This window comes from Lynx rufus, unplaced genomic scaffold, assembly GCF_022079265.1.
Source record: "Lynx rufus isolate CCGP_SWC_20201006 ecotype Redwood Valley unplaced genomic scaffold, mLynRuf1.p SCAF_31, whole genome shotgun sequence".
NCBI lineage: Eukaryota > Metazoa > Chordata > Mammalia > Carnivora > Felidae > Lynx > Lynx rufus.
In genome coordinates, this window is record NW_025814847.1 from 5416858 (window position 1) to 5443703 (window position 26846).

The 26846-nt window shown below is 59.5% G+C and overlaps 4 protein-coding genes across 9 annotated transcripts; 3 read left to right on the forward strand and 1 right to left on the reverse strand.

Moving 5' to 3' along the window:
- Window positions 1-2295: 2295 nt before the first annotated feature.
- Window positions 2296-4716, forward strand: JTB (jumping translocation breakpoint). Its single transcript, XM_047092937.1, has 5 exons — window positions 2296-2696; window positions 2870-2907; window positions 3104-3186; window positions 3732-3811; window positions 4194-4716. The coding sequence occupies exons 1-5, from the start codon at window positions 2614-2616 to the stop codon at window positions 4348-4350; spliced, it is 441 nt and encodes a 146-aa protein (XP_046948893.1). The 5' UTR covers window positions 2296-2613; the 3' UTR covers window positions 4351-4716.
- Window positions 4627-9196, reverse strand: CREB3L4 (cAMP responsive element binding protein 3 like 4). Of its 3 annotated transcripts, none has more exons than XM_047092934.1 (10): window positions 8762-9196; window positions 8431-8537; window positions 7951-8200; window positions 7676-7794; window positions 6157-6333; window positions 5920-6026; window positions 5732-5800; window positions 5468-5552; window positions 5196-5292; window positions 4627-5072 (listed from the first exon to the last, which is right to left on the reverse strand). In XM_047092934.1, exons 1-10 carry the CDS (start codon window positions 8835-8837, stop codon window positions 4879-4881), a joined length of 1281 nt encoding a protein of 426 aa, XP_046948890.1. In that variant the 5' UTR covers window positions 8838-9196; the 3' UTR covers window positions 4627-4878. The 3 variants fall into 3 exon arrangements, with proteins under 3 accessions (XP_046948890.1, XP_046948891.1, XP_046948892.1); XM_047092935.1 differs by having other exon boundaries at window positions 6157-6249; window positions 8762-9195; XM_047092936.1 differs by having other exon boundaries at window positions 6157-6249; window positions 8431-8605; window positions 8693-8855.
- Window positions 9197-13017: 3821 nt separating this feature from the next.
- Window positions 13018-16843, forward strand: SLC39A1 (solute carrier family 39 member 1). 4 transcript variants are annotated; one of them, XM_047092983.1, is made up of 5 exons: window positions 13018-13081; window positions 13248-13387; window positions 13627-13845; window positions 14011-14141; window positions 15229-16843. In XM_047092983.1, exons 3-5 carry the CDS (start codon window positions 13659-13661, stop codon window positions 15880-15882), a joined length of 972 nt encoding a protein of 323 aa, XP_046948939.1. In that variant the 5' UTR covers window positions 13018-13081; window positions 13248-13387; window positions 13627-13658; the 3' UTR covers window positions 15883-16843. The 4 variants fall into 4 exon arrangements, with proteins under 4 accessions (XP_046948939.1, XP_046948942.1, XP_046948940.1 ...); XM_047092986.1 differs by lacking the exon at window positions 13248-13387 and having other exon boundaries at window positions 13038-13081; XM_047092984.1 differs by lacking the exon at window positions 13018-13081 and having other exon boundaries at window positions 13109-13527.
- A 554-nt stretch (window positions 16844-17397) lies between these two features.
- CRTC2 (CREB regulated transcription coactivator 2) lies at window positions 17398-26312 on the forward strand. The gene is made up of 14 exons (XM_047092886.1): window positions 17398-17584; window positions 20261-20362; window positions 20451-20567; window positions 21102-21163; window positions 21688-21756; window positions 21909-22012; window positions 22116-22145; window positions 22286-22350; window positions 22433-22482; window positions 22601-22851; window positions 23156-23586; window positions 24685-24939; window positions 25380-25566; window positions 25694-26312. The coding sequence occupies exons 1-14, from the start codon at window positions 17432-17434 to the stop codon at window positions 25912-25914; spliced, it is 2097 nt and encodes a 698-aa protein (XP_046948842.1). The 5' UTR covers window positions 17398-17431; the 3' UTR covers window positions 25915-26312.
- Window positions 26313-26846: the final 534 nt, after the last annotated feature.

The following is a 26846-nucleotide window of genomic DNA, read 5'->3' on the forward strand; positions in this document are numbered from 1 at the left end:
CTTTTGGGTGGAACTTTACGTGATGGACAAGCAAATTTTAACACATACTGCTCCTAAATACTGCACAACAAAGAGGCCAAACTACTGGCATGCCAAAGAACTACCACCTTGACCCACAGCCCCCTTTTGACCCTTACACCACAGTATCGAAACAGCAAACTTCTCTCACAGGACCTTTTAACAGGATTAATGAACGTATCAGATTTGGTTTAGGCAAAATACCATTAGGAGTGTAATTCGCAGATCTGAAGTTCAAGGCATTTAAGAAATCCCCATGCCTGTGGCGTGGAAGTGGATGGCATGACCCTGCGGACAGCAGCAAGGCTTTCTGTGCTGCTGTTTCTTGTTGGTAAAACACAACACCAGGAAAGGGCCTGGCCATGCTGGGAGGAGAACTGTGGTGTGGTCGGATACGTGTGCTAGGTACCAAGCTTCCATGGGGTGAAGATCTTACCTGGATCACGTCTGAGCTCTGTAGTCAACGACCCAGCGAGTGTAATTTGCTCAAGGTTATGAGGAAAGACTTACATTTCGTGAATCCCAGGAAGAACACTGACTAACCTTCACCATACCCCGAGCAAAGATTTTAAAAGCCAGTTTCAGTGTGGAGGCTTATTGTTGCTTGGTAAAGCGAGTGGATGGGAGAGCTTTTGACCCTCGCCTGTCCAGAGACACGGTAGGGTTTGATAAGGAGTAACAGCATGCTAGAAGGTTTCAGCCAAGACTTCTCCTCCAGCTAAAAGCCACCGGAAAACACCCACACCTACTTTGGTAGCGCACAACTACTGATCCGCACAAATAGTAACGTTGGGGAATGAGCAAGTGGTCACAGAAAAGTAAAGCTCAGTCCTCACAGTTTTTTTGTTCAACTCCTGTGCAGTGGGCTTTCCAGTCTGATGGCTCCTGTTCCTGAGCAGCCAGCTTTACTCCCGATGGGAAGTCAGAATTTATGGGACATTGCACCCATAAATTTTAACCCTAAAATAAAGTACTGAAGCCCTGGGGTCGCGGGAGTAGCTGTTATATTTAGGCCAGGAACGCTTCTTGGGAGAGGAGAATGTGGGGTGGCGTTAACAAAAGTCTGGGGACGAGCCCTTTCATCTTGAGAAGTGGGGGACAGAGTACTATTAGTGACCTTCTTTATGTGAATTTAAGTATCTCCTTGAACTCACACGGTCCAGTTGTCTGGGAGGCTGTAGACCTGTATGTGTGTAAAACTAGGATGAAAATATGGGCAGAGTTAGATAATAACTAATGCCACACGGTAAAGCAAGAGTGTGGGTCAAGTCTCTGCGTCCTGGATACATATCCAGGGTTAACTCCATGGGGATGGAAAGCAGGGGTGAATCTTCGGCCTTGGAGCCGAACGTCTGGGGCTCACTCACGCCTTAGGTCTCCCACTCACTCGCTGGGTGACCTTGGACAATCCCTTATACTCTGAGCTTACTCATAAAATGGGACTGATAACCTACTCTGACTCCTCAGGAATACTGAAAATCAAAACGACCTAAATGTTGGATTCAAAAACTATGACAGTAATGTGACGCGATGCAATTAGAGAATAAAGGAAATACTTTACTACACATTTCATTTCATTCGTATCTCGACAAAAAACCCTAGAAAATGCACATTAGCGTTTCTGTTCTACAGAGAACGCCGAGAGGGTCCTAAAGTCCCGACTCCTCTCTGCGACTTACAATGTCCTCCCCGCACGAATGACGATCCCATCAGGCGGCAGCCGGGCGAGCTAGGACCCGAGGAGCTCGTTCAAAGCACCAACGCGGGGCGGGGTTGTTGTAAATTAACACGCGATGGGGCTGTAAACTGAGGCCGCGCGTCGGGCGCAGAGATTACTAAAAACAACTTAAAAAGCAATTAACACGCGCGAAGGCGACATAATTGATCGGTGCACCGTGGGTCTCGGGAGGAGAAAGTGCAGTGTCGCCTCCCTCCCGGGGCCACCGGGGCAGGACGGGTGCCAAGCGGTAGCTTGATGGTGAATCCCAGGCTTTTCCGAGGCGGCAAAGGCCTGGGAGGACGACGCGTTGTTCCTCCCGTGGCGCTGCTCCCCAGCCCAGAAGGGGCCACCAGGCGACAGACAGCCCGGGAGCCACGAACCTCGCCAGCAGGACCGTCAGGCCGCGGCGCGCCGAGCTCGACGCCGGAAGCCCGAGTCGCACGGAGCGGAGACTGAGGGCCACCTGCCCAGACGACGAGTCCCGGCGGCCACAACCCGCGCGCCTGCGCCGACCGGAAGAGCCGCTGGAACCCTCCGCGGTCCCGGCATCCCCCGCGGTCCCGGCATCCTCCGCGGGGCAAGATGGCCGCGGCAGGGACGGCCCCGGAGGTGACGGGGTGCTAGGCCGTCCGTCCCTCGGCCTCTCCCGAGGGCCGAGGGGGTCCGAAGAAGTGAGCTCACGGCCCAGCCCCGCAAATGCGTGTCGGCTTTTCTTGCCGTGGCCATGGGGACGTCCCAATAAAGCCTTTGCCCTGACAGGCAATTCCAGCACCTCTCAGCCCTGATCTGGAACCTCCCGAGGGCTGCAGTGTCAGCGCTCCGACGGGGCGCGAGGCCAGTCCCTCCGTCCCCACAGGCGCGACCCCGAGCACCCCATGCCTACAGGCGCAGGGAGGCGTAGCCTCCCCCAGGGCAGCCACCTGTGCTGGTTGCTCTGCGCTTTCACCTTGAAGCTCTGGTAAGGAGAGGCTGAGGGCTGGGAAGTGGAGGGGGCGGGAGGATCGCCTCGTCCACGCCCCTGGGAGGGACGGAGTCCGGGAGCAGGCTCCGCGGAGGTCGGGAGTTCCCTGTTTGCCGGCCTCTGACTCTTGCCTCCCCACCCCCACCCTTCCTCCCTCCCTGTCGCTGCAGCCAAGCCGAGGCTCCGGTGCGGGCGGAGAAGCTGTCAGGTGGGTGCTGGTGTGGTAACCCGACACCCCCATAGTTCTGTTTTCTTTTGACGTCCTCCCCTTACCGGGAGCACAGGTGGGAAGGGGTGGCGCCACGCGGAATGAAGGCTTTTAGCTGTGCTGGGAAGTCGGATGGGCGGAACCTTTGGGGGAAATACCTTCTGGGTCTAGGGCTGGCATTTCTCTCCCCTTTTAGTGAGCACCTCAAATTTGCCGTGCTGGCTGGTGGAAGAGTTTGTGGTGGCAGAAGAATGCGCTCCGTGCTCTAATTTCCAGGCTGTGAGTATCTGTTGTCCCGTTTTTGTCATATCTAGTCCCTCTCGGTTTTACGAAATGTGACTTTGCGTCGTCTTTGTGTTCTTGCACTTTCAGTGTATGTCCACATTGGAACTTGTTTCCCCCCTTAAAATGTGCCCTTAATGGCAACATTCACCTAATAGTCCTATTCATAAAAAAGAAAGAAAAGAGAAAAGAAAAGAAAAGAAAAGAAAAGAAAAAGAGGAAATCTCGATGCCCAACTTGGGGCTGGAACTCACAACCCTGAGATCCAGAATCGCAGGGTCCACCCACTGAGCCAGCCGGGTGCCCCAATCATGATCATTTTTAATCCAGCAGGCTCTGGAACCTGCCCCTGAGGTGTTCTTTTTAATGCATTTCTCATGCCTCCGGCACATCCAGCATCCCCATCAGAACCCTTGTTGGTTCTCTGTTGACCACCAGCTTGGAGCCATACCAGTTGGGCACCTGCCCCTTCTGAGTGACACTCCTCATGCTTTTGCTGCTGCCCTTTCGTGACCTGTTCTTTGGTCCTTTTCTCCTGACAGAAGACCACTCCTGAGTGTGGTTCCACAGGGTACGTGGAGAAAATCACATGCAGCTCATCCAAGAGAAATGAGTTGAAAAGGCAAGTACCGTTTCTCTTCTTGAAACCTAGGTCAGCTCCTTTGTTCCTGTGATTTTAGGTAGCTCACCCAGGTCTCTCTGTCCCTCTGGAGGTAGCCTGGCATATTGGAAGGGGGGCAAAGTATGTGAACCCAAGTCCCAGTTCTGTTTCTGGATCACTGGTCCTATTGTGCGGGTTAATGCCAGCTCTGTTCATGACCACACCAGAAAGAAGCCGGATGATATATTCGAGTGGGATTTGTGTGCGGTGAACACGTTAGAAGGCTTCCAGTAGCTTTCTCTTTTCCCGCCAGATGTGTCTTGGTGGGGCTTCAGTAGAAGGGCGATGAGAGGGAGAGGTTGTCCAGCGTTCCCTGGGAATAACTGTTTCTTCCTGCTCTTAGCTGCCGCTCAGCTCTGATGGAGCAGCACTTATTCTGGAAATTTGAAGGGGCTGTCGTGGGTGTGGCCTTGGTCTTCGCTTGCCTTGTCATCGTTCGTCAGCGACAGCTGGACAGAAAAGCTCTGGAAAAGGTCCGGAAGCAAATCGAGTCCATATAGTGACTTTCTGCCCTTTGACAGGGGTCTTTAGGGACCCTGCCTCAGACAGAGACTTGTGCCCCTTATTCTGGGAGACTGGTGGTGGCGCCCCTTTCTGCGTTTCCTGTCTAGATCATTAACCAGCAAAGTAAGTAGAATGGTTCCCTTCCCTATTGTAATTTGGTTTGGGACCGGAAGTCATGGCAGCAGGCATGGAAACGGTGGCAACTTTACGCCCCAGGTTACCGACTACCTATCTTCTTCTCCTGCTACTTATTTAAAACTTTCAGGATACAATTTCAGCAAAAAAGTTTATTTCTCAGCCAAAACCTGTTTCCCCTCAACCCTAACCCCAAAGAAGAAATAAAGTTGCAGATGTATAAAGTATTTGAAATGCCTCACGTAGCCTGTGCCTCAGGGTACAGACATTTAGGACGTCCAGAAATGATTCAGACCCCTGAAGCCAAAGAATTCTGAATGGGAAACCCAGGGGGAGCAAGAGCCACGAGGGATCCTGGATTCCTTCTTGTGGCCGGGAAGCAGGTGGGTTCACATCTCTTCTGCATGCAGCACAGCTCCTGCGTGCCCGTTGGAGCCTGTCTTCCCTCCCATCTTCTCGAGCAGTGTCCTTGTTGAGCCATTTTCACCCTTGGCCTTGAGTGGCCCCCCCGGTCTGGACTCTACTACTGTGGTCTCCAAACCTTCTGTCATGTCCTTGTGACTTAGGATATTTCTGGAAACCACTGTGGGTGGAGGAAGAAGGGCAGTAATAGAGTGTTCCCTTCGGTGGGGGTTCCTAGAGGACAGGACTTCCCTCCCCCATCTTGACTACCCCGAAAAACAGCTCCCCCCTGCCCTTGCCTCACCTCCATGAGGCTGGTAATCCTCAGGCCCAGCTTCCCGGAGACCCTGAAAGGGGCTGACACTGGGCAGGATGATTAGAGCCAGGGAAAAAAGAAGGATCTGGAGAAAACAAAAGGTCCTTTGGGCTGTGGGGACTAAAGGCAGGGAGCCAAGGGCAGAATGAATAGAGAGCGGTTGGAGTCATCAGGGATGGGAAGGCGGGTGTGGTCAGGGCTGGGGTGTCGGGATGGAGGCAAAAGATGGCGGACGTCAGGGGGTCGGGCAGCAGACTGACCACGACACAAGTGCTGGTCTGGGCAGCTTTGTCGGAGGTCCGGGCAGCCAGCAGCTGCAGCTGGCGGAGCTGAGCTACCAGGGAGCTGGGGAGGCAGAGTGGAGGGTCAGGGCTCCGGCACCAGCACCGAAGTCAGGGCGCAAGAATGGTAGCCCTAACGCCAACCCCCTCCTGCCTACCTGGGCCCCCCCCCCGGGGGGGAGCTCCCCCCAACCCCTACCTGGGCCCGCCCTCCCCAGAGGAGCAGGTTATGTATGCACTTACACGTTGCACCTCTCCAGCTCCTGGACTTTTTTCTGCAGTTCCTGGTTCTGTGCAGAGCAGGCAGCGGCCCTAGGGTGTGTGGACAGGTGGGACAAAGCTCTGCAATCCTGTGGGCCCTGGCCTGCCTGCCCTGGTAAGGAGGCCCACACAGGGCCCACGGAGAGCTGGACACCGACGTCCAGACATACCTGCTCTCTAGCCCATCGATGTACTCTTTCTTCCGCTGCCGACTGTCCTGAGCTGACTGCTTGTTCCGGATCTTCCTCCTGACCTTCTTGAGGACCCTCTCCTCTGCCTGGGGGCCCGGGGGTGTCAGTCCTGGGCCCTTAACCTCCCTCAGCGCCCCACTAGCCTCTGTGGTCCTGGCTCTGCAGAGGCCAGGATGGGGCTGCTGTGTTGGGATACCCTTTGGGGAAGCATGTTACCTTGGTGAGGGGCAGGTGTGCGGGCAGGGAAACCCCTTCCTGCCCCAGCAGACGCTTCTCCTCTTCTGTCAGGAACAAGGTCTGACAGGGCAGCTGGTGGAGAACAGGAGAGGGTGAGCGGACAGTGGGGGAGGGTCCTGTCTTTCCCATCACACAAGGCTGCTCCCTGCGTGCCTTCTGGAGAGGAATACGTAACGGTGAAGTGAGGAGGGGCGAAGGGGCCTTAATTCAGACGGGCTCTGTCTGGGGCCTCCTGGGGCTGAGAAGGGAGAGAAGAGGGGTTGTGATATGTCCTTTGCCCCCAGGCTTAGGACTTCAGGACTCTGAGCAAGCTAGGGAGGGCCGGTTCTGGTCCCCAAACCTTCAGGATATCTGAAGAAGGCAGGCAGTAACTCACTAAGGTAAGGTTTGCTTAGAATGGTTCGCTTTTGCCATTGACTTCCATCTGGCAGAGTGCGATGTCCAGTCAGGGTCAACCACCGGGAGCTCCCTGGGGCAGTGGCCCATTTTCCCCCAGGGTCTGAGCCCCACTTTCTAGATGGAAGCTCTGTCCCCTGTCAAAGAACTCCCCAAGGGCCACCAGACTGAACAACTTCTCCTAACACAGTCTGTGGGGAGGTAGGGGGCATCTGGTTAGCCTGAGCCCGCCGACAGAGTAACCCGCAGTTCTGGTACTCCTTGAAAGATTTATGCTTCACTTTGACTTAAGAGGAATTTGATTTTGCTTTTGACTCCTGATGACCTTTGGCTTTTAGCCAAACCATTTTTTGTCTTTCTGCCTTTTCCTGATTGTCCCTTCCTGCTCCCCTGAAGCCACAGACTCCCCAGTGTTTTGATGCGAATGCAAGCTTAGAAGCATCGGACTTCCTAAGGTCCCTCAGCCCGATTCGGAGATGTTTGGTGTGGATTTTGGTGCCAGCTTCGGCCAGGCTTGCAGGGAGGCCAGAACCCTTTGCCCACGTTTTGCACACAAGCAGCTCTGTCGTCAGACAGTGACTGAGCAAGACCCCTTCCTCGCCCCCCACTGCAGGAACCAGTCTAGCCAGCCTGGGGGAGGCAGCTGAGTGTTGCCCACTGTGCTGTGGCCCTGGGCTGTGGGTGTGGCCGCATGGCGCTTCCAGTGGGAACAGGTCACTTGCTGCCCCACACCCTGTGCCAGTCACCAGCTGGGATCCCAGGCAGCCTGCCCCCTCCATGTCCAGACCCAAGGCTGAAACAATGGCCATGCTGAGCAAAGTGCACATAAGTTCTGGCCTTTCTCCCGGACCCTGTCTCCAGTCTCCCTCACCCCACTTTCTCCTTAACTGAGTCATCGCCACCTTACCCCCAAGGGCTTCTGTCTTCCTTGCCCTTTTCTGCACTTAGAATCACCCATGCCTCCCTGGTCTTCAGGCCCAATGGCACAAAAACTGGGACAAAGAGATTAGCATCAGTTTCCCCCTCCCGCAGCCTCCTCCCCCATCTGTGTGGGTGCCTGTCTTTGTATCCAGGAGTACTGGATCTGGCTGGCCAAACTCACCAGGGTCGCAGGAGGCACTGGGTTTACAGTGCCTGCTCGGGGCACGGTGTCGTGAGCATCACAGGGCAGCTCGCAGACCACGCAGGCATCAGGCACCGTCAGTTGTGGGCTCCGCTGACCTGAGGGAGACACAGGTGGCTAGGAGTAAGGGAGACGAAGGCCACACCCCCATGGCAGCAGGGCCTGGCTGGAGGCACAGGCTGGGAAAACCCCTCGCCCCAGGACTAGGGCTGGGCCTGAAAGGCCACTGTCCGCTTTCCACCAGGAACACTGACCTGGCTGGAGACAGATGAACCCTACAGCTGGCCCAGCTTCCCCCTGCGTCCTCTCCAGGGCCCCTGCCTCATAGACCACCTCATAGAGAGCAGGGGGACTGGGTGCTTGAGGGGCGGGAGGCCTGTCTGGACGGCCAGGGTCCGCAGATGGATGGCCACTGTCGCTGCTGGCAGAGGCTCCTGAGCAGTACACTTCATTGGGGTCAATGAAAAGTTTCAGGAAGTCTTCAGGCTCACTGTCTCGAAGGCCCTGCAGTACCAGAGGGAGTCTATGTGTACAGAGAATTCCAGAGTGCTATGGGACGTCAAACCTGCATCTGGCCTCTTCAGTCCCTTGTGTCCTTGGACATGGGGATGGTTACAGATCACATGTCCTTTAGGGGCTTGGCCTTCAGACGTCTCCAAGTGGAGGCTGAAGCCCGATGGGCCCCCCATCACAGCTGCGCCTCCGCCCACCCCACCGGCGTCTCTCCCACTCACACAGCCACGGCCCCCACTGGGCTCCCAGCCTCGCAGCCCCTGTTCTTGGAGCTTCGTCCCCGGGGCCTCCGGAGGTGGGCCGTGCAGTCCCGGCTCCGGGAAGGTCCCTGTTGAGAAAACATCTTCTGGGGACTCCAGCCACGCATCCAGCAGGTCGGGGGTTCGGAAATCCATTCTGCAGAGAGAGCGGGACCAGGGTGAGGGCGCCCTCCCCCCAGCTCCTGGGTTCCCCGCTCCTCCTTCCACCCTCTCCCTGCCTCACCTGCCCCCGGGGATCTCGCCTCCGGCGGCCTGACGTCTGGCTCAGAGGAACGGCCCACCTCAGTGTTACCTGTTCCCAGAGGCCCAGCCCGCCGCCGGCCGCCCGGAGGGCCACCACCGCGCTTCTTTCCTCCAGGATCTCGCATCCTGGACCAGCCCAGCCAAGCCCCGCCCCCGGCCTGAGCCCGGACACGGCAGAGTGGCTGGCGCCCGGCCAGGGGCCACGGCGGGCCCGCGTCTTCGAGCTGGGGGCCGGGAGGCTAGGCGTCCGCAAACCGGCCTTGAGCAAGACCCAGACAGCCTCGCCCTTCGGGCCTCAGTTTCTGCTAGCGACAGCGAGTCTTCCCGAGGGTTGGACGGGCTCCTCAGGGGAGGACGGCGATGGCTGTGACCGGAGCACACCAAGCGCCAGCTCTCCGGCCGTGAGTTGCGTAAGACGAGAGCCCGGCAGGGTGAAGACCAGACACTGTGGGAAGGCCGCAACCCGACGGCCCGAGTCTCGCCAAGGGTTCCCCTCCCCCGCTCCGAGGCGCTCTTTCCACTCTGGACGCTGATGGGACGCCAGAGGTTTGAAGGGCAGGGTATCGAGCCAATGGGAGCGCCGACTCGAGGCAGGCTGCTCCCCGGGTGGCCAGAGGGCTGCCGGGGGGGCGGGGCACCGCGGAGGCGGGAGGGAGGCCGCGAGCCCGGCGCCGGGGCCGGGGCCGGGGCCGGGAAGCAGGGCGGTTCCGGGGCCGCGGCGGGAGCGGCTGCCTGGCTCCCGGGCCCAAGTTCCGAGCCGGGCGACGGGGAACGACCTGTTGGCCCAAGTAGGAGCTCTGAGCGCGCGGAGAGGGTCGCAAATCCCGTCCGCGCGCCGGGCTGCTGAAAAAGAACAGCGGCTTGTTAAGCGTCCACTTCAGCCAGGTCACGACCTCGCGGTCCGTGAGTTCGAGCCCCGCGTCGGGCTCTGTGCTGACGGCTCAGAGCCTGGAGCCTGTTTCCGATTCTGTGTCTCCCTCTCTCTCTGCCCCTCCCCCGTTCATGCTCTGTCTCTCTCTGTCCCAAAAATAAATAAACGTTGAAAAAAAGTTTTTTTTAAATAAAAAAAAAGAACAGCGGCTGCACACGCATACTCGTTGGACTGTGGACCAACGGAGGGTATAATTACCAACAGCATTCGTATAGTTTACAAAATGTTTTCATAAACGCTGTTCTCGCATTTAATCCACAACAGCCCCGAAGGAGACCGGGCAGGTAACCTTTCCCTAACTTCACCGACGAAGAGACAGAGATCCATGATTGCAACGTAGCAATACGGAAGCTCAGGATTGTTGGCCTCGTGACTGAAGGGCCAGGAATTCACTTCAAATTTAGCCATGGAGCTACAATGGAGCTACAGCTATGATTTTTGTCTGCCTGCATCCCCAGTAGTGCTTCGGAAAAGGGGTAGCTCCCTGAGAAAAGCAGGACAGTTTGGGGTGTGGACCCAGATCTCCAACCGATATTTCCCATGAAAATTGGAATGTGCTGAGGGTAAAAACGGGAGCGGGATCCATAGTTCTCGAGTACCTATTAGACGGTCAGGCGTTTTCGTATCTCTCACAATTCTCATAGCAAGTCATAGCTGGAAGAGAGAAGTTACTTTCTCGAGGTTACTCTGTAAGTAGGACCAAGGTTTGGACGCCTGAACCCATGTTCTTTGTACTCGCTTGTTTGCACTTTCTCAGATTTCCTGCTCATCTTCCTGCATCCTGCTCAAGTCGTCAGGAGAAAAAGCAGGCTTCCTGGACTGATGCAGAGCTCTAAGGAGAGCAGAGCTTCCCCTGCCTGGATCTTTCCTAGAGCAAGGAAGGTTTCAAAGGGCTTCCTACAGGTTGCACGTGGAGAGATGATTAAGTGGAAAATATAGTCAGCTTTCATTAATGTCAGAACTGGGAAGAACCTCTGGCATCGTCGGCGAGTCTAATTTCCCTCTTTCACCTACTTTATCGTGTTCCTGAGACGAAAAATGACTTGCTTAAGATCACACATCAAATTAAAGTAAAGGGACACCTGGTTGGTTCAGTCAATGGAGCCTGAGACTCTTGACCTCAGAGTTGTGAGTTCAAGCTCCACTTTGGATGTACGGCTTACTTTAAAAAGAAAAAACAGAGGCGCCTGGGTGGCTCAGTCGGTTGAGCCTCGGACTTGGCTCAGGTCATGATCTCCCAGTTTGAGAGTTTGAGCCCCGCCCTGAGTCGGGCTCTGTGCTGACAGCTCAGAGCCTGGAGGCTGCTTTGGATTCTGTGTCTCCCTTTGCTCCTCCCCCACTCATGCTCTGTCTCTCTCTCGTGCTCTCTCAAAAATAAATAAACGTTGGGGCGCCTGGGTGGCAGTCAGTTGGGCAACCAACTTCACTCAGGTCATGATCTCACAGATGGTGAGTTCGAGCCCCGCATCGGGCTCTGTGCTGACAGCTCAGAGCCCGGAGCCTGCTTCGGATTCTGTGTCTCCCTCTCTCTGCCCCTGCCCCACTCACGTTCTCTCTCCTCTCTCTCTCTCTCTCCTTCAAGAGTAAATAAATAAACATTAAAAAAATTTTTAAACATTAAAAAAAGAAAAATAAACAAACATAAAAAAAAGGAAAAACTTTTTTTCAAGTTGATTTATTTTTGAGAGAGGGCAAGTTGGGGAGGGGCAGAGAAAGAGGGAGGGAGAGAGAGAATCCTAAGCAGGCCCTGGCACTGTTAGCACAGAGCCTAAGGAGGGTCTCCATCTCAGGACCGTGAAATCATGACCTGAGCCAAGATCAAGAGTCAGATAGTCAACTGACTGAGCCCCCCCAGGTGCCCCTAAAAGTGGTTTTACTAAAGCACACAGACAGGACCCATGGGCAGAAAGAGCTGCACTGGGGTTGTGATGGGTGACTGTGACTGATTATATACCTTCAGGTTGGGAGGGGGTTAGGGCCAAAGTGAGTCTCAGGAATTTTGGAAGCAAGGTTCCCAGGACCTTGAAGCCTAGCTGTTGTTAGGAAAAGGTCGTGTATTACCATTTGGCCAGTCACGAGCCCCTTCAGTGTGTATCAGTGGGCCATATGCTTAAAGGATGATTGTTAACAGGTATCTTGGGGGGTAGAGGTACAGTAAGTTTCCAAAGGAGTTTTTATATGTTAAAGTAGACTTTCGGGATCGTGGGGGTGGGGATAATGTTAAGCTAAGGTTGCCTTTTGCCCTGAGCAAAGTGTCATCATTGAGGCAGCTGAGTTCCTAGAGGAAGGTCGTTGGTCAGTGGGTTGTGGGCAGTAAGAGAATTCAATTTGTGTGTGTGTGTTTCCTACATCTCTTTGTATCCTACCCTCCCATGAGGTTAGAAGAGCATTCTGATAGCACGGGGGTTGTGGGCCAAGAGGATCCAGGCTGAGTAAACAATGAGGGTTCTAAGTTGAAAATAACTCTGGTGCATTCAAGAAACAGAAAACAGAAGGGAGGCCAGTAGGGCTGGGGGCAGAGGAGTTCAAGGTGAGTTCAGGAAGAGGCCAACCAGATGCCTGGAGGCAGGAAAGCCGCTCTCCCCCTCCCATCCCTGAGCTGGGGCCCACCAGGTCTCTACTTGCACAGGGCAGCCAGAAGGCTGCACGGAAGCTCAGGCCACGGATAGTCAAGAAGGGATTCCTTTCAAGAAATGCCCCCCTTTTGGAGGCACCTGGGTGGCTCAGTCAGTTAGGAGTCTGACTCTTGGCGACTCTTGGTTTCCGCTCAGATCTCACGGCTGGCGAGTTGGAGCCTGCGTTGAGCCCCACATCAGGCTCCACTGACAGCACAGAGCCTGCTTGAGATTCACTCTCCCTCCCTCCCTCCCTCTCTGCTCCTCCCCTGCTCACACACTCGCTCAAAAATAAACTTGAAAAAAAAAAAAGAAAGAAAGAAATGTCCTTTCTTTGCTATTTCCCTTTTCCAATTCTGCCTCATCTTTCTCCTTTGTCGTGGGTGCACACGAAAGGAGTCGAGCAAGGAAGTCGGTCCAGGGACGGGAACGTTTTCCCTCGGGCGCCGAGGCCTACAGAAGGGTCTTAGAGCCTCCCAGGGAACAGCCCAGATTGTGCCCGAGACCAGGAAGAAGACCTCAGAGTCGCGGGGGTGGGCCCAGGCTCCAGCCTCGCCCGCGGGCGTCCCAGCTTCCGGCCGACCGGGCCCGTCCCACCGCCCCGGGGCGCCCCAGGCCCGCGGCCCCTGGGCCCGCCCGCTCGCCGCCCCGCCCCGCTCCGCCCCCGCCGGCCCCTGATTGCTGCTGGGGCACGTCACTCCGGGTCGGACCCCGCCCCCCGAGTGGTCTCATTGGCCGGAAGCGTCTCGGGGGCGGGTCGCGGCGGGCGGGGCCCGGGTCGCGGCGGAACGGGGCCGATGAGGCCGAGGGGGACCCTGGCGAGGTGAGTGTGCGCCTCGGGCCGTGCGGGCGGGGCCGCCTGGGCGCCCGCCGCGACCCCTTCCACGCTCGGGCCCCGACGGTGGCCGTCTGCCCGCCGCTGCCCGCTTCGGGCGCGGCGCTGGGGGAACGAGAACGGGGAGTGACCCGGCCCCAAACACCCTGCTCAGGTGGCCCACGGAGCTGCCCGCGACACCTCTGCGCCGCCCGACCCCCTTCGCTCCGGCCTCTCCTTCCTGCAGGGGGCGCATCCTGCCCTTTCCCGAGAGGACCCAGGCTCCTTGGCTGTCTGGGAGCTCCAGGTGAAAGGGTAATGAGCCGCCCACAAGCCCTCCCGCCTCAGTTTCCCTGTCGCGGGGTCCCTGAACGAGCCACTCGGAGGGGTGAAGTCTGCGGGGAAAGAGGACCGTTCCCGCCACAGGAGCGCATGAGTCGCACTGAGTGGGGAAGGTCGGAAGGTGGCAGGGTGAGGGAGCCCCGCTCTGCTGACGAGCTCTCCCCTTTGCCCCCCTTTAAGTGACCATCGCCCCCTTGGCTCTGTCTGCCCAGGTCTGACAGTCGTTGGAGCAGCCACAGCCACCATGGGGCCCTGGGGAGAGCCGGAGCTCCTGGTGTGGCGTCCGGAGGCGGTGGCCTCGCAGCCCCCAGGGCCCGTGGGGCTGGAGGTGAAAATGGGGGCCCTAGTGCTGCTGCTGGTGCTCACGCTTCTCTGCAGCCTGGTGCCCATCTGCGTGCTGCGCCGTCCGGGGGCTGGCCCCGAAGCCTCAGGTGAGGCCCCTCCCCGCCGCCTCCCAGGCTGAGGGTAGGGGAAGGCCCTGGGGCTGAGGAGGGTGACCTAAAGGGGGAAAGTGGCAGCGACCATTGCTTGGGTTGGGGCAGGGGGGCCTGAGGGGGCTCGTCGCTCAGTCCTGTCTGTGCTCCGCTCCTGCCCAGCCTCCCGCCAAAAAGCCTTGAGCCTCGTAAGCTGCTTCGCAGGAGGTGTCTTTCTGGCCACCTGTCTCCTGGACCTCCTGCCTGACTACCTGGCTGCCATAGATGAGGCCCTGGCGGCCCTGCACGTGACGGTGAGCCCTTGCTGGCCGCATGCGCCCTTTCGTGTGTGGTGTGCTCAGTCACATACCTGGAGGAGAGGTGGCTTGTGTGGCTGTCTTCCTGGGGTGCCCCACGACCGTGCGGAAGGCGTTTAGCACGTGGCCATAAGAACTGGGGTTTTCAGTTATGGGGCATAAATTTTCTGTGGCGCACGCCACCCCATCCCCATGTGACTGTTTTGCACCCTTTGACAGTGAGACGAACCTTCTTACTAGGCATGTGATCTGCTCTGTGAGTTCCTGGGTCCCACCTTCCAAGAATGACCCTCACTCTCACAGCCCTTTCCTGAAGGCTGTGATAGAGGGCCTGGGAAGGGAAGGAGGCCTGGAGTTCCCGACCAGAAAGGCCATAGTTCAAAGAAGTAGGACGTGAGGAAGGTCAAGTGCGAGGCGTAGGGAAGTCTCGCAGGAAAAAGAGTTGTGTGGAGGTGCCAGGAAGGCCCCCTGGGCTCTTCCTCTTCCTGCAACTGAGGACTGAGGAAGTAACACTGATGTACCTGCTGTGACTGAGTGGCGGGTGGCCCTGTGTGACTATGTGTAAGTCTCAGTGGCCCCATGATAGTGTGTGGCTCTGTGTGTGAGCACACGGTGAGGTGGGCGACACCTGATCCCTGTGTGCGTGCACGCGCCTCCGTGTCACCAGGCCGTCCGCATCCATGACTCTCGGTTGGGGGTGGTTTTGCGCCCCCTCCGCAGGAAACATTTGGCAGTGTCTGGAGACACTACCATTGGGTTGTCAGCTCTGGGAAGGAGGGCTTTGTGCCTGTTCTTGGCATTTACTGGGTACCGGCTCGGGTACAGGACAGCCCCCCAAAATAAGGTTCATCCGATCCGAGATTTCAATAGTGCTGAAGCTGAGCCACACGTAGTGCCGTGAGGGACGCCATAATCCGTGTGATTGTGTATCACTCTGTGTCTGTGTCACCAAATGACTATCTTTGTGTAAATGTGTCTGTGAGGGGCCCTGGGTCTGTGACTGGGACCCCTCTACACCCTGACCGTGAACCCTCTGCCCCATCCCGGCCTGTGCCCTGAGCTCCCTGCCACCCTCTCCCCACAGCTCCAGTTCCCCCTACAAGAGTTCATCCTGGCGATGGGCTTCTTCCTGGTCCTGGTGATGGAGCAGATCACACTGGCTTACAAGGAGCAGTCAGGGCCGCCGCCTCGAGAGGAGACGAGGGCCCTGCTGGGAACAAATGGTGGGCCGCAGCACTGGCACGACGGGCCAGGGCTCCCACAAGCGGGTGGAGCCCCAGCGGCCCCCTCGGCCCTGCGAGCCTGTGTCCTGGTCTTTTCCCTGGCCCTGCACTCCGTGTTCGAGGGGCTGGCGGTGGGGCTGCAGCGAGACCGGGCGCGGGCCATGGAGCTGTGCCTGGCTCTGCTGCTCCACAAGGGCGTCCTGGCCGTGAGCTTGTCCCTGCGGCTGCTGCAGAGCCGTTTGCGGGCGCAGGTGGTAGCTGGCTGTGGGATCCTCTTTGCATGCATGACACCTCTGGGCATTGGGCTGGGTGCAGCCCTGGCAGAGTCGGCTGGGCCACTGCACCAGCTGGCCCAGTCTGTGCTGGAGGGCATGGCAGCTGGCACCTTTCTCTATATCACCTTCCTGGAAATTCTGCCCCAGGAGCTGGCCACTTCTGAACAGAGGATCCTCAAGGTCATTCTGCTCCTCGCAGGCTTTGCCCTGCTAACTGGCCTGCTCTTCATCCAAGTCTAGGGGGCTCCAGGTGCCCTAGACCTTCCTTTCCTCTCCCAGAGTATGAGAATAAGGAGTGGGGAAGGGAGGTACTGAGGATCAAGGGGTTCTCAGAGGTAGGGATGGAGTCTTTGGAACTATCTGACCCATGAGAGGGATGTGGTAGACAAGAGCCTGGCCCTAAGGGACAAGAGATAGTTAAGTCACTAAAGACATGATTGAAGGACGTTCATAGTGGGGAAGACACTGAATGCTAGAATCTGGGGTCAGACACTACATACAGGGACAAGCTGACACTGGGAAGGCTGGAGGCAGGTGCCCAGCTGCTGTGGGGTAGAGGTGTAGAGAAGGCACAGCCCAGGGTCGGCTGTCCTGCTGGTTCTAGCCCATTTCAGCCCTCTGTCACTTGGGGGTGGAGTGGACCCCTACTTTTCTTAGCTCCTACTCTCCTCTTAGTCTCCTGCTTCCCTTCTCCCAGGGGACTAGTGCCAAACGGCCTCTTCCTGCCAGTTTTGGTACCTTCTCTGGCTTTTCTAGTCCTGCTCACTTCTCTATTTTTAAAGTGCCAAATAAATCTCTTCCCTCTTTCTCAAAAAGCACAGTGATGGCACTGAACCGTGCCCAACACTTCAGCGGAGGGGCCCTGCTTGCCCTTTATTTGGGGGCAGAAATGTTTGCTGAGTTAGGGCTGGGAGAGGGTTGCCAGAGCCACGGCCGCCACCACCACCACTACACCCTAGGAATATTGAACATGGACATGGTACCCCATGCCCAGATGATAAAAACTGAACTGCCAAAACTTTCTTTTTTTTTCTTTTTTTTTTTTCCTATACCAGAGGAGCCCAAGGGGGAAGGGGAAGGCTCACCCTCAGCGTTATTTTTGGGGAGGGAGGGCTGTGGACAGAGCCATATTCTCTAGAATCTATTTTACTAACTGACCTGTTTTGGGACTTGTTACCCAAATAAAAGATGTTTCTATATATTTGTACAGTATCTGATTCATTTGTCTTGGGGAAGGGGTGGGCACGTGGCCAGTCTGAGAGGGCTTGAGTCCCAGATGTTTACAGGGACATTACCCTGCTCTCCCGATTCTCATTCGGGCCTGAAGACCCACATTTTTCTCCTTTTGTCTCTTCCTTCTTCCCGCCCTGTCTCCACCCCTTCCCTTCCTCCCCTTCCCCTTCCTCCCCTGCATCCCGCTCCCCTTCGCGTTCGGAGCCTCGGGACAACTTTAGAACTACTCTTCCCAGCCTGCCCCGTGCGGGGAGGAGCCCAGGGAGGAGGAGTCAAGTTCCCAGGCCCCGGAGCCACAAGGCTGCTGGGAAATGGGGTCCGCTTCCTGTCCGCGCCGCTCGCCCGAGGCCGCGCAAGGGTCACGTAAACAAACTACAGTTCCCGGCGGCCCCCGCGCGGCAGGTCCGGGCTAGGCTGGGGCCGGGTTCGCGGTGCTCGCCGAGGCGGCGGCGGCGGCGGCAGCGGCGGCGGCGGCTGCGGCTGGAGGCGCGGGCCGGGGCCCGCGGCGGGGCCGGGGCTGGTCCGGGAGGGTGGCGGGGAGGGACGCGCGGGGAAGATGGCGACGGCGGGAGCGAACGGGCCCGGCTCGGCCACGGCCGCAGCTTCCAATCCGCGCAAGTTTAGTGAGAAGATCGCGCTGCAGAAGCAGCGTCAGGCCGAAGAGACGGCGGCCTTCGAGGAGGTGATGATGGACATCGGCTCCACCCGGGTGAGGGGCCGCCCGGGCAGCGGGAGCGGAACGAGCAGCCGCGGAGCGCGGAGCCGGGAGGCGGGGCGGGGGCGGGCGCCAGCGCGAGGGAGGCGGAGCGGGGCCGCCGCCGTCCGGGAGGCGCGGGCGGAGGGCCGAGGGGCCGGAAGACGGGCTTGCGGGGGAGGCCGGGGCTCGCGGGAGCCTGGGGTTGGGGAGCGAGCGGGGGCCGCGTGCAGAGAGCGCATCCCCGATCGAGTCCCCGGGGACGCTGCTGCCAGCATCCCCGAGGCGGGGCCGGGCCGGGGGCATGGTCCGCCGGGCCCAGCCTGGCGCCTCCGAGTTGGTGATGTCCTCCAGTCGGTTCCCTCTGCCCAGTTGTGCCGCTCTCGGCACTTTCGAACCTCCGGGAAAGGGCCCCTTGAGTGGTTTGAGTCGCAGCGCCGGGTCTAGTGGGGCAGGAAGTCCCCTCCTGCGTCCCTTCCCTTTGCTTCCTTTTTCAAATATTTCTTGTGGTTTCCTGACGTGAATGTAGGTGAGGACCATTGCGCACAGACTGTGCTTGATGTTTTGCTCTGGCCGCCGTGGAGGGGAGGTGGAGACTTTGAGGCTCCAAAGCGGGTAACCAGTTGGCTATAGGTCAGGTTTGCTGAGCTTTCTAGGAAGATGACTGCTTAATGGGTCGGTTATGAGGTGTCGGGCAGGGCCTTCTATGTTTGGGAATATTCTTTTCTAAGTAGTTCCAGAAAGAAAGCATCCTGGCCGAGTTGCCTTTGAAGCCCCTCTGGCCTTGGTTTCTTGCTTCCCAGGGCTGGATGTCAGAGGGAGTGAGGGTGGGAGTTGGCCCAGCTGGGAAGCAGCCCTTGTTTAGGGACACGTTAGTCTCCAAACAGCAGGTGAGCGTGTGGCACTGATCCCTCGTGGCAGGGAGCTGGAAGGAACCTCAGGGGACGTAGTGGAACGTAAATACCATATTTGAAAGCTCTTTCTGCTGGGCTGACTGTGGTCGTGTCTGTGACCATGACTCTGGTTGTACGCTTGCGTGTGTCCAACCCTAAACTGTTAGTCTTTCTTGTGTTTTTTTTCCTCTGAGTTTCCAGAGACCGTGTGTTCTAGTTTGCGGGGGGTCAGAGCAGAGAGAGTTAGGTGGGGAGGCAAATCGCGTGTGCCTGTGCACACACACCCCTCCAAGTGCCATGAGGTTCCTGATCTAACTTTGGACTGCTCTCCTTTAGGAGGCAAGAAGGTGGGCGAGGGGCACCGCTTGAGATGCTGCCCTCTGTCTGGACTGTGACTCCAGCACAGGTGTGGGGGGACTTGAGCATCTGTGTGTGCAAACAGAAAGGCCGTGAGAAGTTCAAAGCTGAGATTTCTGTCTTTGTAGTGCTTTGGTTTGTCAGAACGCCGCCTCCACCCACCCAGCCCCTGGGCTGCGCATACATGTCTAGTGGGCATACAAGGCCAGGGCTTGGGGACCCAAGAACCTAAAGCCAAAGATAAGACATCTGGGGCTTAGCTGGTTATCTGGCCAGCAGAGAGGGCTCCTCAGAGGCAGACACAGCTACAGGGGCCTGTGCTACTGAGAGGCTGGGTCATCACACACAATAATAGCAATTCGAGCGGCCCAAACGTTCACATCGTGTCCGCTAAGCTCAGTGGGCCGACCTCTTGGAACAGAAAGTCACTTTTGACGTTGGCCTGTGCACAACAGTACATGACCCCCGGAAGCCCACCAGTCGCCCTGGGCCTGGGTTTTGGTTAGCAGCAGCGTCTGCGTCTCAGAAGTCGACGCTCACCTCTCTCAGACGGGTTTGAGACGTGTAGACAGGCAAACACCACGCCAGCCCGAGGGTTGTGCCTCCAGGTGCGTCTCCGCAGGGTGGGGGGTCAGGTCAGGGAGACGGCTCTGGCACAGGCTGAACTGGGGCATTCCTCACCCCCATTCTCAAGGTTCCCCTGGCAATCCAGAGCCTTTAGAACTAGTTAGAAGGGCGCACCTGGCTGGCTCAGCTGTGGAGCGTGCGACTCTTGATTTCAGGGTTGTGAGTCTGAGCCCCCGCATTGGGTGTAGAGATTACTTTAAAATCTTGGGGTGGGGGGAGAACTTAAACAGAGGATGGCTTCTTGGTTTTGGCACTGTTTTTCCAGCTCGGAGAGCCATCATTTCCTGGATATTCTAGTTCTGGTGGTGCAGGCTGTCTGTGTGGCTTTCCTGAGCCTAGAAGCCTGTGCCCTCCGGAGTGGCATGGGGACAGGCCGGCGATAATGGCTCCGTGGCATCCACCGTGGCCTGCCCCTCACGTGCCAGTTAGTCCTAGACGCATCTGGAGGGGAAAGTGGAGGTGCCTCCTAGGCACCCTTCCCCGGAGTCAATCCACGTGACTAGCCTGGGGGCTCCTGGCAACCCCTCAGGGACTCTGTTTAGACCGCTGCCAGCGGGGACGGGCCGCAAGCAGAATGGCAGGCCCCGCCTGGCAGGGGGATGCCCGCCGTCGGTGGTGGTGACGAGAGTGGCCTGCAGAAGAGCCAGGGCAGCTTCTGCACCAGGTCGCAGCGGACCCGTCCCCCGGCACGGCCTTTTCTTCGGGTGGCCCTCCGGGGTGCGCGGGCAGTGGTGGCACACAGGTGGCAAGGGTGGCCCACGGGGACAGCGGTCAGGGTCCTCCCTGACGTTGCCGTCTGTCCTCCGTGTCTCAGTTACAGGCCCAAAAATTGCGACTGGCGTACACGAGGAGCTCCCATTACGGCGGGTCTCTGCCCAACGTTAACCAGATAGGCTGCGGCCTGGCCGAGTTCCAGGTGAGTGGGCGCCGGCCCTGGGGGGTGGGGGGGGAGGGCACGGGCGCCCGGGCAGCTGCCCCTTTGACTTCTCTGTGTCTTTTGGCAGAGCCCCCTCCACTCGCCTCTGGATTCGTCTCGGAGCACTCGGCACCACGGGCTGGTGGAGCGGGTGCAGCGAGACCCCCGAAGGATGGTGTCCCCGCTCCGCCGCCACCCCCGCCACATATCCTTCCCGGAGGGCGGTGGGGCCGGGTTCCCGGGGAACTCGTGGTGGGAAGGGACTGGGGTCCTCTCCGGGCCTCCCAGAAAGGCTGCCCCCTGGCCCGCGCGTCAGCGCTGGCTCCCGTGGCGGTGAGCCCCCCCCCCCCCCCCCCCCACTGGGCCGTGCCTCAGTCTCTGGCGGCACAGGCTTCGGCCTGCCTTTGCCGCCAGAGGCAGGACACGTGTCTCCTGCCGGAGGGGGCTTTGGGTCCCTCTGCACTTTTTCTTCCTCGCCTTTCTGTTTCTGGCTTTCGGTCCTAGAGGCTTTTGTAGACCCGTTTCCCACGCCCTGTCTGCTTGGTCTCCTTCATTTTTCCAACTCTTCCGGGCCTGGTTCCTTTCTCTCTTCCTTTCTTTGGCCCTGCTGTCGCCCCTTGCAGAAGAGGAGGGGGTGCTTGTTTCTGGAACCGGCCTCCTGTGCTGCCCCCGCTACTCTCTCACCTGGTCTCTGTCCCCGCTGCCCCTTCCTCCCTTCTCCTTAACTGGTGCTGCTCACGTCGACAGCTCTCCCTATAGTCCTGCCTACTTGTCTCCTCCCCCGGAGTCCAGCTGGCGGAGGTCAGTGTCTAGGGCAGACGGATCTCCTGTCCACTCTGACGTGTCTCTGGAGGGAGCTTGGGTTGGGGCTAGGCTGGGAGGGTGGGGGCGGGCGGAGTAGGTGGGTCAGAGTCCGGTCTTGGCCATGTTGACACGGGCGGCCAAGCCTCCCAGCCCAGCCAGCGCGGGACCAATGGGGACCGTGGCCGGCCGGGGTGTGTGTCGGGAGGAGGCGGAGTGGGCGCCCGAGGCGGAGTCCTGGCCCTCAGGTGTCTGGACCTCCCCGCTCACGTCCTACTCGGTGCCTACACCGCACAGTCCCGCTGGCCTCCACGACGCCCGTTCCACTTGTCCTGGCAGAGAGAAGTTCACAATTTCCAGATCCCTTAGCTTGATCGCGGGAGAGGGGTCACGGGTCACAGGTAGCAGAAGAACCGGAAAAGAGGCGCGGCCCTGGCTGCCCAGCCCCGGCCGTCTCCAGCCCCGAGCCTGCTTTCCTGTCCATCGCTAGCCTTCCTCCTGGTGACCCTGTGTTTCCACCCCAGGACGATGCCCTGGGGCAATTTCCCTGCAGAGAAGGGGCAGCTGTTTCGACTACCATCTGCTCTGAACAGGTGACGGCCCTGGCCTTCTCGGGTCGCGTCTCGTACCGCAGTTTCTGGGCCCTGCTCCCCCGCTCCACGCTGTCCCAGCAAGCACTTTCCCCTGTGGAGCAGGGCCCGGGGCCGGGAAGCCCGCTCATCTCAGCCTCCCCCCCACCCCCCAGGACAAGTTCTGACTCTGCCCTTCACACCAGCGTGATGAACCCAAGCCCTCAGGACACTTACCCAGGTCCCGCCCCTCCCAGCATCCTGCCCGGTCGCCGCGGAGGTGAGCGGCCCAGGCCTCGGGCAGGGCAGGGAGTAGTTTCCACGGCTCAAGCCGGCGCGCGGGGAAGCGCGTCCCGGAGCCAACTCTTCTGCATCCTTTGCAGGTTTTCTGGATGGTGAGGTGGATTCCAAAGGTACGTGTTCCTTGCCGTGTGCGGATACTGATGGCAGGGGGTTTCTGGGCCAGAGTCGGGGCTTCGAACAGGGCCGGGTGCAGGACTCCCGCGTCCCCAGCTCCGTCGGCCACTCTCACGGCCAGTCTTTCTCTTTCAAGTCCATGGTGCCGAGGAGAACTTGCTGGACGACAAGCACTTGCTGAAGCCCTGGGACGCGAAGAAGGTCGGTGTGGCCCACGTCCCTCTTCTTTCCACGGGCCAGGTCCTCCTTGGCCCTTGCTAAGTGTTCTTCCTTCTCTCCTCAGCTGGCCTCCTCCTCCTCCCGGCCTCGGTCCTGCGAAGTCCCTGGAATTAAGTAGGCACCTCCGGGAGGCCGGCGGAGGGGCTGGGGGAGACGTGGGAGGCTGGCGTCCAGCCCCCTGCCCCCCGACCGCGGCCCCCACGTCCCCCTCTCTGTCCTTTCCCCCCCACAGCATCTTTCCGTCTCCTGACCAGCCTGCCAGCGTGCCTGTCCTCCCGCCCGCCATGAACACGGGAGGCTCCCTGCCTGACCTCACCAACCTGCACTTCCCCCCACCGCTCCCTACCCCCCTGGACCCTGAGGAGACCGCCTACCCCCACCTGAGCGGGGGAAGCAGTACTTCCAATTTGACCCACACGATGACCCACCTGGGCATCAGCGGGGGCCTGGGCCTGGGCCCGGGCTCGGGCTATGATGCGCCAGGTGAGTGTTCCCTGGAGTGCTGCCTGGCTGGAGGGGCGGAGGGGTGGGGGGCTTGAGCACCTGGGACCCTCCCGTGACTGCACACACCAGTCCACCCCAGGATTCCCTCACGGCAGATGAGGCTTTTTCTAGAAAGGTGATGAGGGCAGCCTTCAGGCGGGCCGTGCCGGCCTCACTGTCAGGGACAGAGCAGGGAGGACATCGCCTTGCCGCTTCCATAGTCTGGTCACTGCTACCTGTTCTGGGCAGAAGGGGGCCCAGCTCCCATCAGTAACGTTGGCATCTCTGGTTTTTGTCTGTGCAGGACTTCCTTCCCCTCTCAGCCACCCACCCTTGCAGGCCTCCCTGAGCAATCCCAACCTGCAGGCCTCCCTGAGCAATCCCAACCTGCAGGCCTCCCTGAGCGGTCCCCAGCCCCAGCTCCAGGGCTCCCACAGCCACCCCTCACTGCCTGCCTCTTCCCTGGCCCGACACACACTGCCCACCGCCTCCTTGGGCCACCCCTCACTCAGCGCCCCGGCCCTCTCCTCTGCATCCTCCTCCTCTGCCTCGCCCCCTGCCCTGGGTGCCCCCCCTTACCCGGCTTCTACCCCCGGGACCTCCCCCCGCCATCGCCGTGTGCCCCTCAGCCCCCTGAGTTTGCCCGCGGGCCCAGCTGACGCCAGGAGGTCCCAACAGCAGCTGCCCAAACAGTTTTCGCCAACAGTGTCACCCACCTTGTCCTCCATCACTCAGGTATGCGTGGCTCCCTTCCCTCTGTGTCTCCCTTGCTCTTCTCTTCCTGCTGAGAGCTCTCCCTCCCCCCTTCAGCTTTCCAGATGTCTGTCCTCACTTCTGAGCTCCCGTGTCCGCCCTCCCCTCCATTCCCCTGCCCCTCTCGCCTCCCCGCTCCTGAAGAGTGCAGGCCCCGGGGTCACATCCTGGCCCCACGTCTTGCCAGCAGCCGCCTCCCTGGACGGGTGGTCGGGAGGGCTGCCGTGGTCTGTGGGCCTCGCGTGCTCACCTGTAGAATGAGGATGCCTCTGTAAGGGTCACGGGAACGGTTGACGGGACGTGCTTAGGCCAGGCCGGCTCAGGCGCACGCTCCAGAACATGCCAGCTTGGTCCTTGCCTTGCCTCCCTCCCTCCCTTCTTCCCGTGCCGTCTGTCTGTCTGTTCTCGTGTCGCCATCCTGTCTCATCCACCTCTCCCATGGCTGTTTCGCACCCACTTCCCGGAGGCGGAGGCTCTCAGATCACACGGCCTCGGCTCCGTTCTTTGTTTTCAAGAGGAGGACGTTGGCCCCAGGGAAAGTACCGTCCAAGCTTACTCTGCACGTTAGGAGGAGTTGGGACCAGACTGGGCATCTAGCTGAGGGCTCCTTCCTCGATGCCGAAATGCCCGCTCTTCTTTTCTCTTGCCCCTCCTCCTCCACCCCCTTCCCTGGAATGCGTGTTGTGTGTTCCATCTCGACGCAGGTCCCCTTTCGTGGAGGAAAGACTAAGGCCAGGCCAGCAAGGGCTCTGCTCCCTCAGAGCCTGGAGCGAGACCCACGCCCCTCTCCCCGCCCCCCTGCCGCTGCTGCTGGCCTGTGGGATGGGTTGCAAGTACTTGCTTGCTGACGGTGCTTAGGAACCACTTCTGCAGCGAATCCCGAGCAAGTTGGGCTCAGACTCATTCCCTCCCTTCCGGGCCCACACGCACGTTGGGAATCTGCGCCCAACCCCGGGGTCGCCCCGTGGCACCGTCAGCTTTGTGTGGAGGATGGTTGCAGCCTCACAGGGTGGGGAACCCCAAGAGTTCCTCTTGGCGGCGCACTGAGGGCTAAGCTTCTCCCTTTCTCCTTGCCTTCAGGGTGTCCCCCTGGATACCAGCAGACTGCCCGCTGACCAGCGGCTGCCTCCATACCCGTACAGCCCCCCGAGTCTGGTTCTGCCCGCCCAGCCGCCCACCCCAAAGCCTCTGCCGCAGCCAGGGCTGTCCTCTCAGGCCCGCCCGATGCAGCCCTCAGGCAGGCCACCGCACTGTGGGCCACTGTACCCGCCCAGCTCCGGGGGGCACGGGCAGCAGTCTCACCACCGGCTGATGAGTGACTTCAGCCTGGGGAACGTGAGTGCCCAGGTCTCCGGCTCAGCAGCAGGGGAGGGCCCATGTGGGATGGCCGGTGCGCTCTGAACTGGGAGAGCTGGTGGGGGTGGGGGTGGGGGATCACCCCCTCCAGGTACCGGCACTGCCGGTCTGAGGCTTCTCTCCTCCTGCGTTTGACCCCCGCTCCTGCCCCTGGCCCTCAGCTGTCCCTGCACAGCGTGCCCTCTGCCGGCTGCCGCCCTGACTGGCTCTCTTCCCGGCATGCACGCGCTCTGTCCCGGCGGGTGTGGCACCTGCTCCGGGCCCCGTGCTTGCTTCTGCTGCTCTGCTTGCTGTCTTAACCCTCTCCTCTCATTCCTTGGGATGGGGGTGTGGGGGGAGTGCTTCTCTGGGCCGAGGGGGGCAGAAGGGACACGCCGGTCCGAAGCCCGCTTCCTCAGGGTCTGTCTGTGTGTCCATAGCCAGAGCAGTTCAGCATGGAGAGCCCATCGGCCAGCCTGGCGCTGGACCCCCCTGGCTTTTCTGAAGGGCCTGGATTTTTAGGGGGCGAGGGGCCAGTGAGTGGCCTCCAGGACCCCCATACCCTCAACCACCAGAACTTGACCCACTGTTCCCGCCATGGCTCAGGGCCCAACATCATTCTTCCAGGTGAGCGGCGTGGGTGGTGACGGGCAGGGAAGGAGGAGAGGACACGTTTGCCGGCGCGTCACGAGACTGAGGAGTCTCAGGAGAGTTTTCCGGGCCCGGCTCTCACCCTTCTCTTCTGCCCACACAGGAGACTCCTCCCCCGGCTTCTCTAAGGAGATTGCCGCAGCCCTGGCCGGAGTGCCTGGCTTCGAGGTGGCGGCGGCCGGGCTGGGGCTGGGGCTGGGGCTGGAGGAGGAGCTGCGCATGGAGCCCCTGGGCCTGGAAGGGCTCCACATGCTGAGCGACCCCTGTGCCCTGCTGCCCGATCCTGCCGTGGAGGACTCTTTCCGCAGTGACCGGCTGCAGTGAGGGGCCGCATCGGCGTCCGTCTTCTTGGCCCTGCCCTGTCACTGGTCCTTTCCTTCCTTCCCCCTGGCCAGTAGAGACTCCACTCTGCCCCCTAGATCCTCTTTCTACCATGAACGAGGGATCCCAAGAATGAGAAAAAAGCAAGGGGTCTCGTCCAGGTGGCCCCTGAGCTCTGCACAAGGGGCGGGCCTGGGGGAGCTGGAGGGAGGGCCTAAAGCACTTGTAACTTTGAATCCTCTGTCTGGAGGTCAGAGCCCGTTGGAAGGCAGGGATGGAGGGGAGCCCCGGAGGCGGGGCTTGCCCTGCGCCTGGGGGGTGGGCGGTGCCAGCCCCTCCCCACTCTTCCCCTTGCAACGCAGGAGAGAGCCAGAGTGGATATTATTTTTTATTAAATATATTATATGTTAATAAAAAAATCATATCAAGCTTTGGCGTGGTTTCTATTGTTGGATATGTATCTGGGGGTTTAGAGGGTCCTGGGGCCCTCTTCTCAGCGCTGTTGTGGTTTGTGGAGGGGCCTCAGCCTCAGAATCTGTACCCAGCGTTGAACTTGGGCGTCCAGGCTGGCTGAGGACTCCCAGGGCAGCACATGTGCCCCTCCCGTGCCCTCCCACCCCACCTGTCCAGGCTAGGCTGAGCGTGGGGACAGGGGGCCCTGGCTGGCCAGGCGCAGTGCTGAGGCCTGGCAGTGAGTTCCGGGTGAGGAGGTGGCCGATGGCTGAGACGGCAGTCCGAAGTTTACCCAGGGGCAGCTGGCTCCGAGGAGGCTTTCACACCAATTGCGGATGCCAGGCAGGACTCAGGCTGGGTGCCGGGAGAGCCTAGGAGACAGTCGTACCTGGGCAGCCTCGGTGGGATGCTCCCGGGTCTCTCGCCACTCGCCTGGAGAGGCTTCCCCTTTCCGACTGCCCTCTGCCCTCCATGCTCTTCCG

Bases quoted from the DNA above. Each gene is read 5' to 3' on its own strand.
- CREB3L4 (XM_047092934.1), bottom strand. From the start codon at position 8,837: ATGCGAGATCCTGGAGGAAAGAAGCGCGGTGGTGGCCCTCCGGGCGGC. The intron at 8,538-8,761 runs GTAACACTGAGG...TTTTCTCAACAG, and splicing joins GGCTGGGCCTCTGGGAACAG to GGACCTTCCCGGAGCCGGGA. The intron at 6,334-7,675 runs GTGAGTTTGGCC...ATTCCTCTCCAG, and splicing joins CAGTGCCTCCTGCGACCCTG to AAGGCACGCAGGGAGCAGCC.
- JTB (XM_047092937.1), top strand. From the start codon at position 2,614: ATGCCTACAGGCGCAGGGAGGCGTAGCCTCCCCCAGGGCAGCCACCTG. The intron at 2,908-3,103 runs GTGGGTGCTGGT...CTCCCCTTTTAG, and splicing joins GCGGGCGGAGAAGCTGTCAG to TGAGCACCTCAAATTTGCCG. The intron at 3,812-4,193 runs GCAAGTACCGTT...TCCTGCTCTTAG, and splicing joins AAGAGAAATGAGTTGAAAAG to CTGCCGCTCAGCTCTGATGG.
- CRTC2 (XM_047092886.1), top strand. From the start codon at position 17,432: ATGGCGACGGCGGGAGCGAACGGGCCCGGCTCGGCCACGGCCGCAGCT. The intron at 20,568-21,101 runs ATATCCTTCCCG...GGTGCTGCTCAC, and splicing joins TCCGCCGCCACCCCCGCCAC to GTCGACAGCTCTCCCTATAG. The intron at 24,940-25,379 runs GTGAGTGCCCAG...GTGTGTCCATAG, and splicing joins GTGACTTCAGCCTGGGGAAC to CCAGAGCAGTTCAGCATGGA.
- SLC39A1 (XM_047092983.1), top strand. From the start codon at position 13,659: ATGGGGCCCTGGGGAGAGCCGGAGCTCCTGGTGTGGCGTCCGGAGGCG. The intron at 13,846-14,010 runs GTGAGGCCCCTC...GCTCCTGCCCAG, and splicing joins GGCTGGCCCCGAAGCCTCAG to CCTCCCGCCAAAAAGCCTTG. The intron at 14,142-15,228 runs GTGAGCCCTTGC...CTCTCCCCACAG, and splicing joins TGGCGGCCCTGCACGTGACG to CTCCAGTTCCCCCTACAAGA.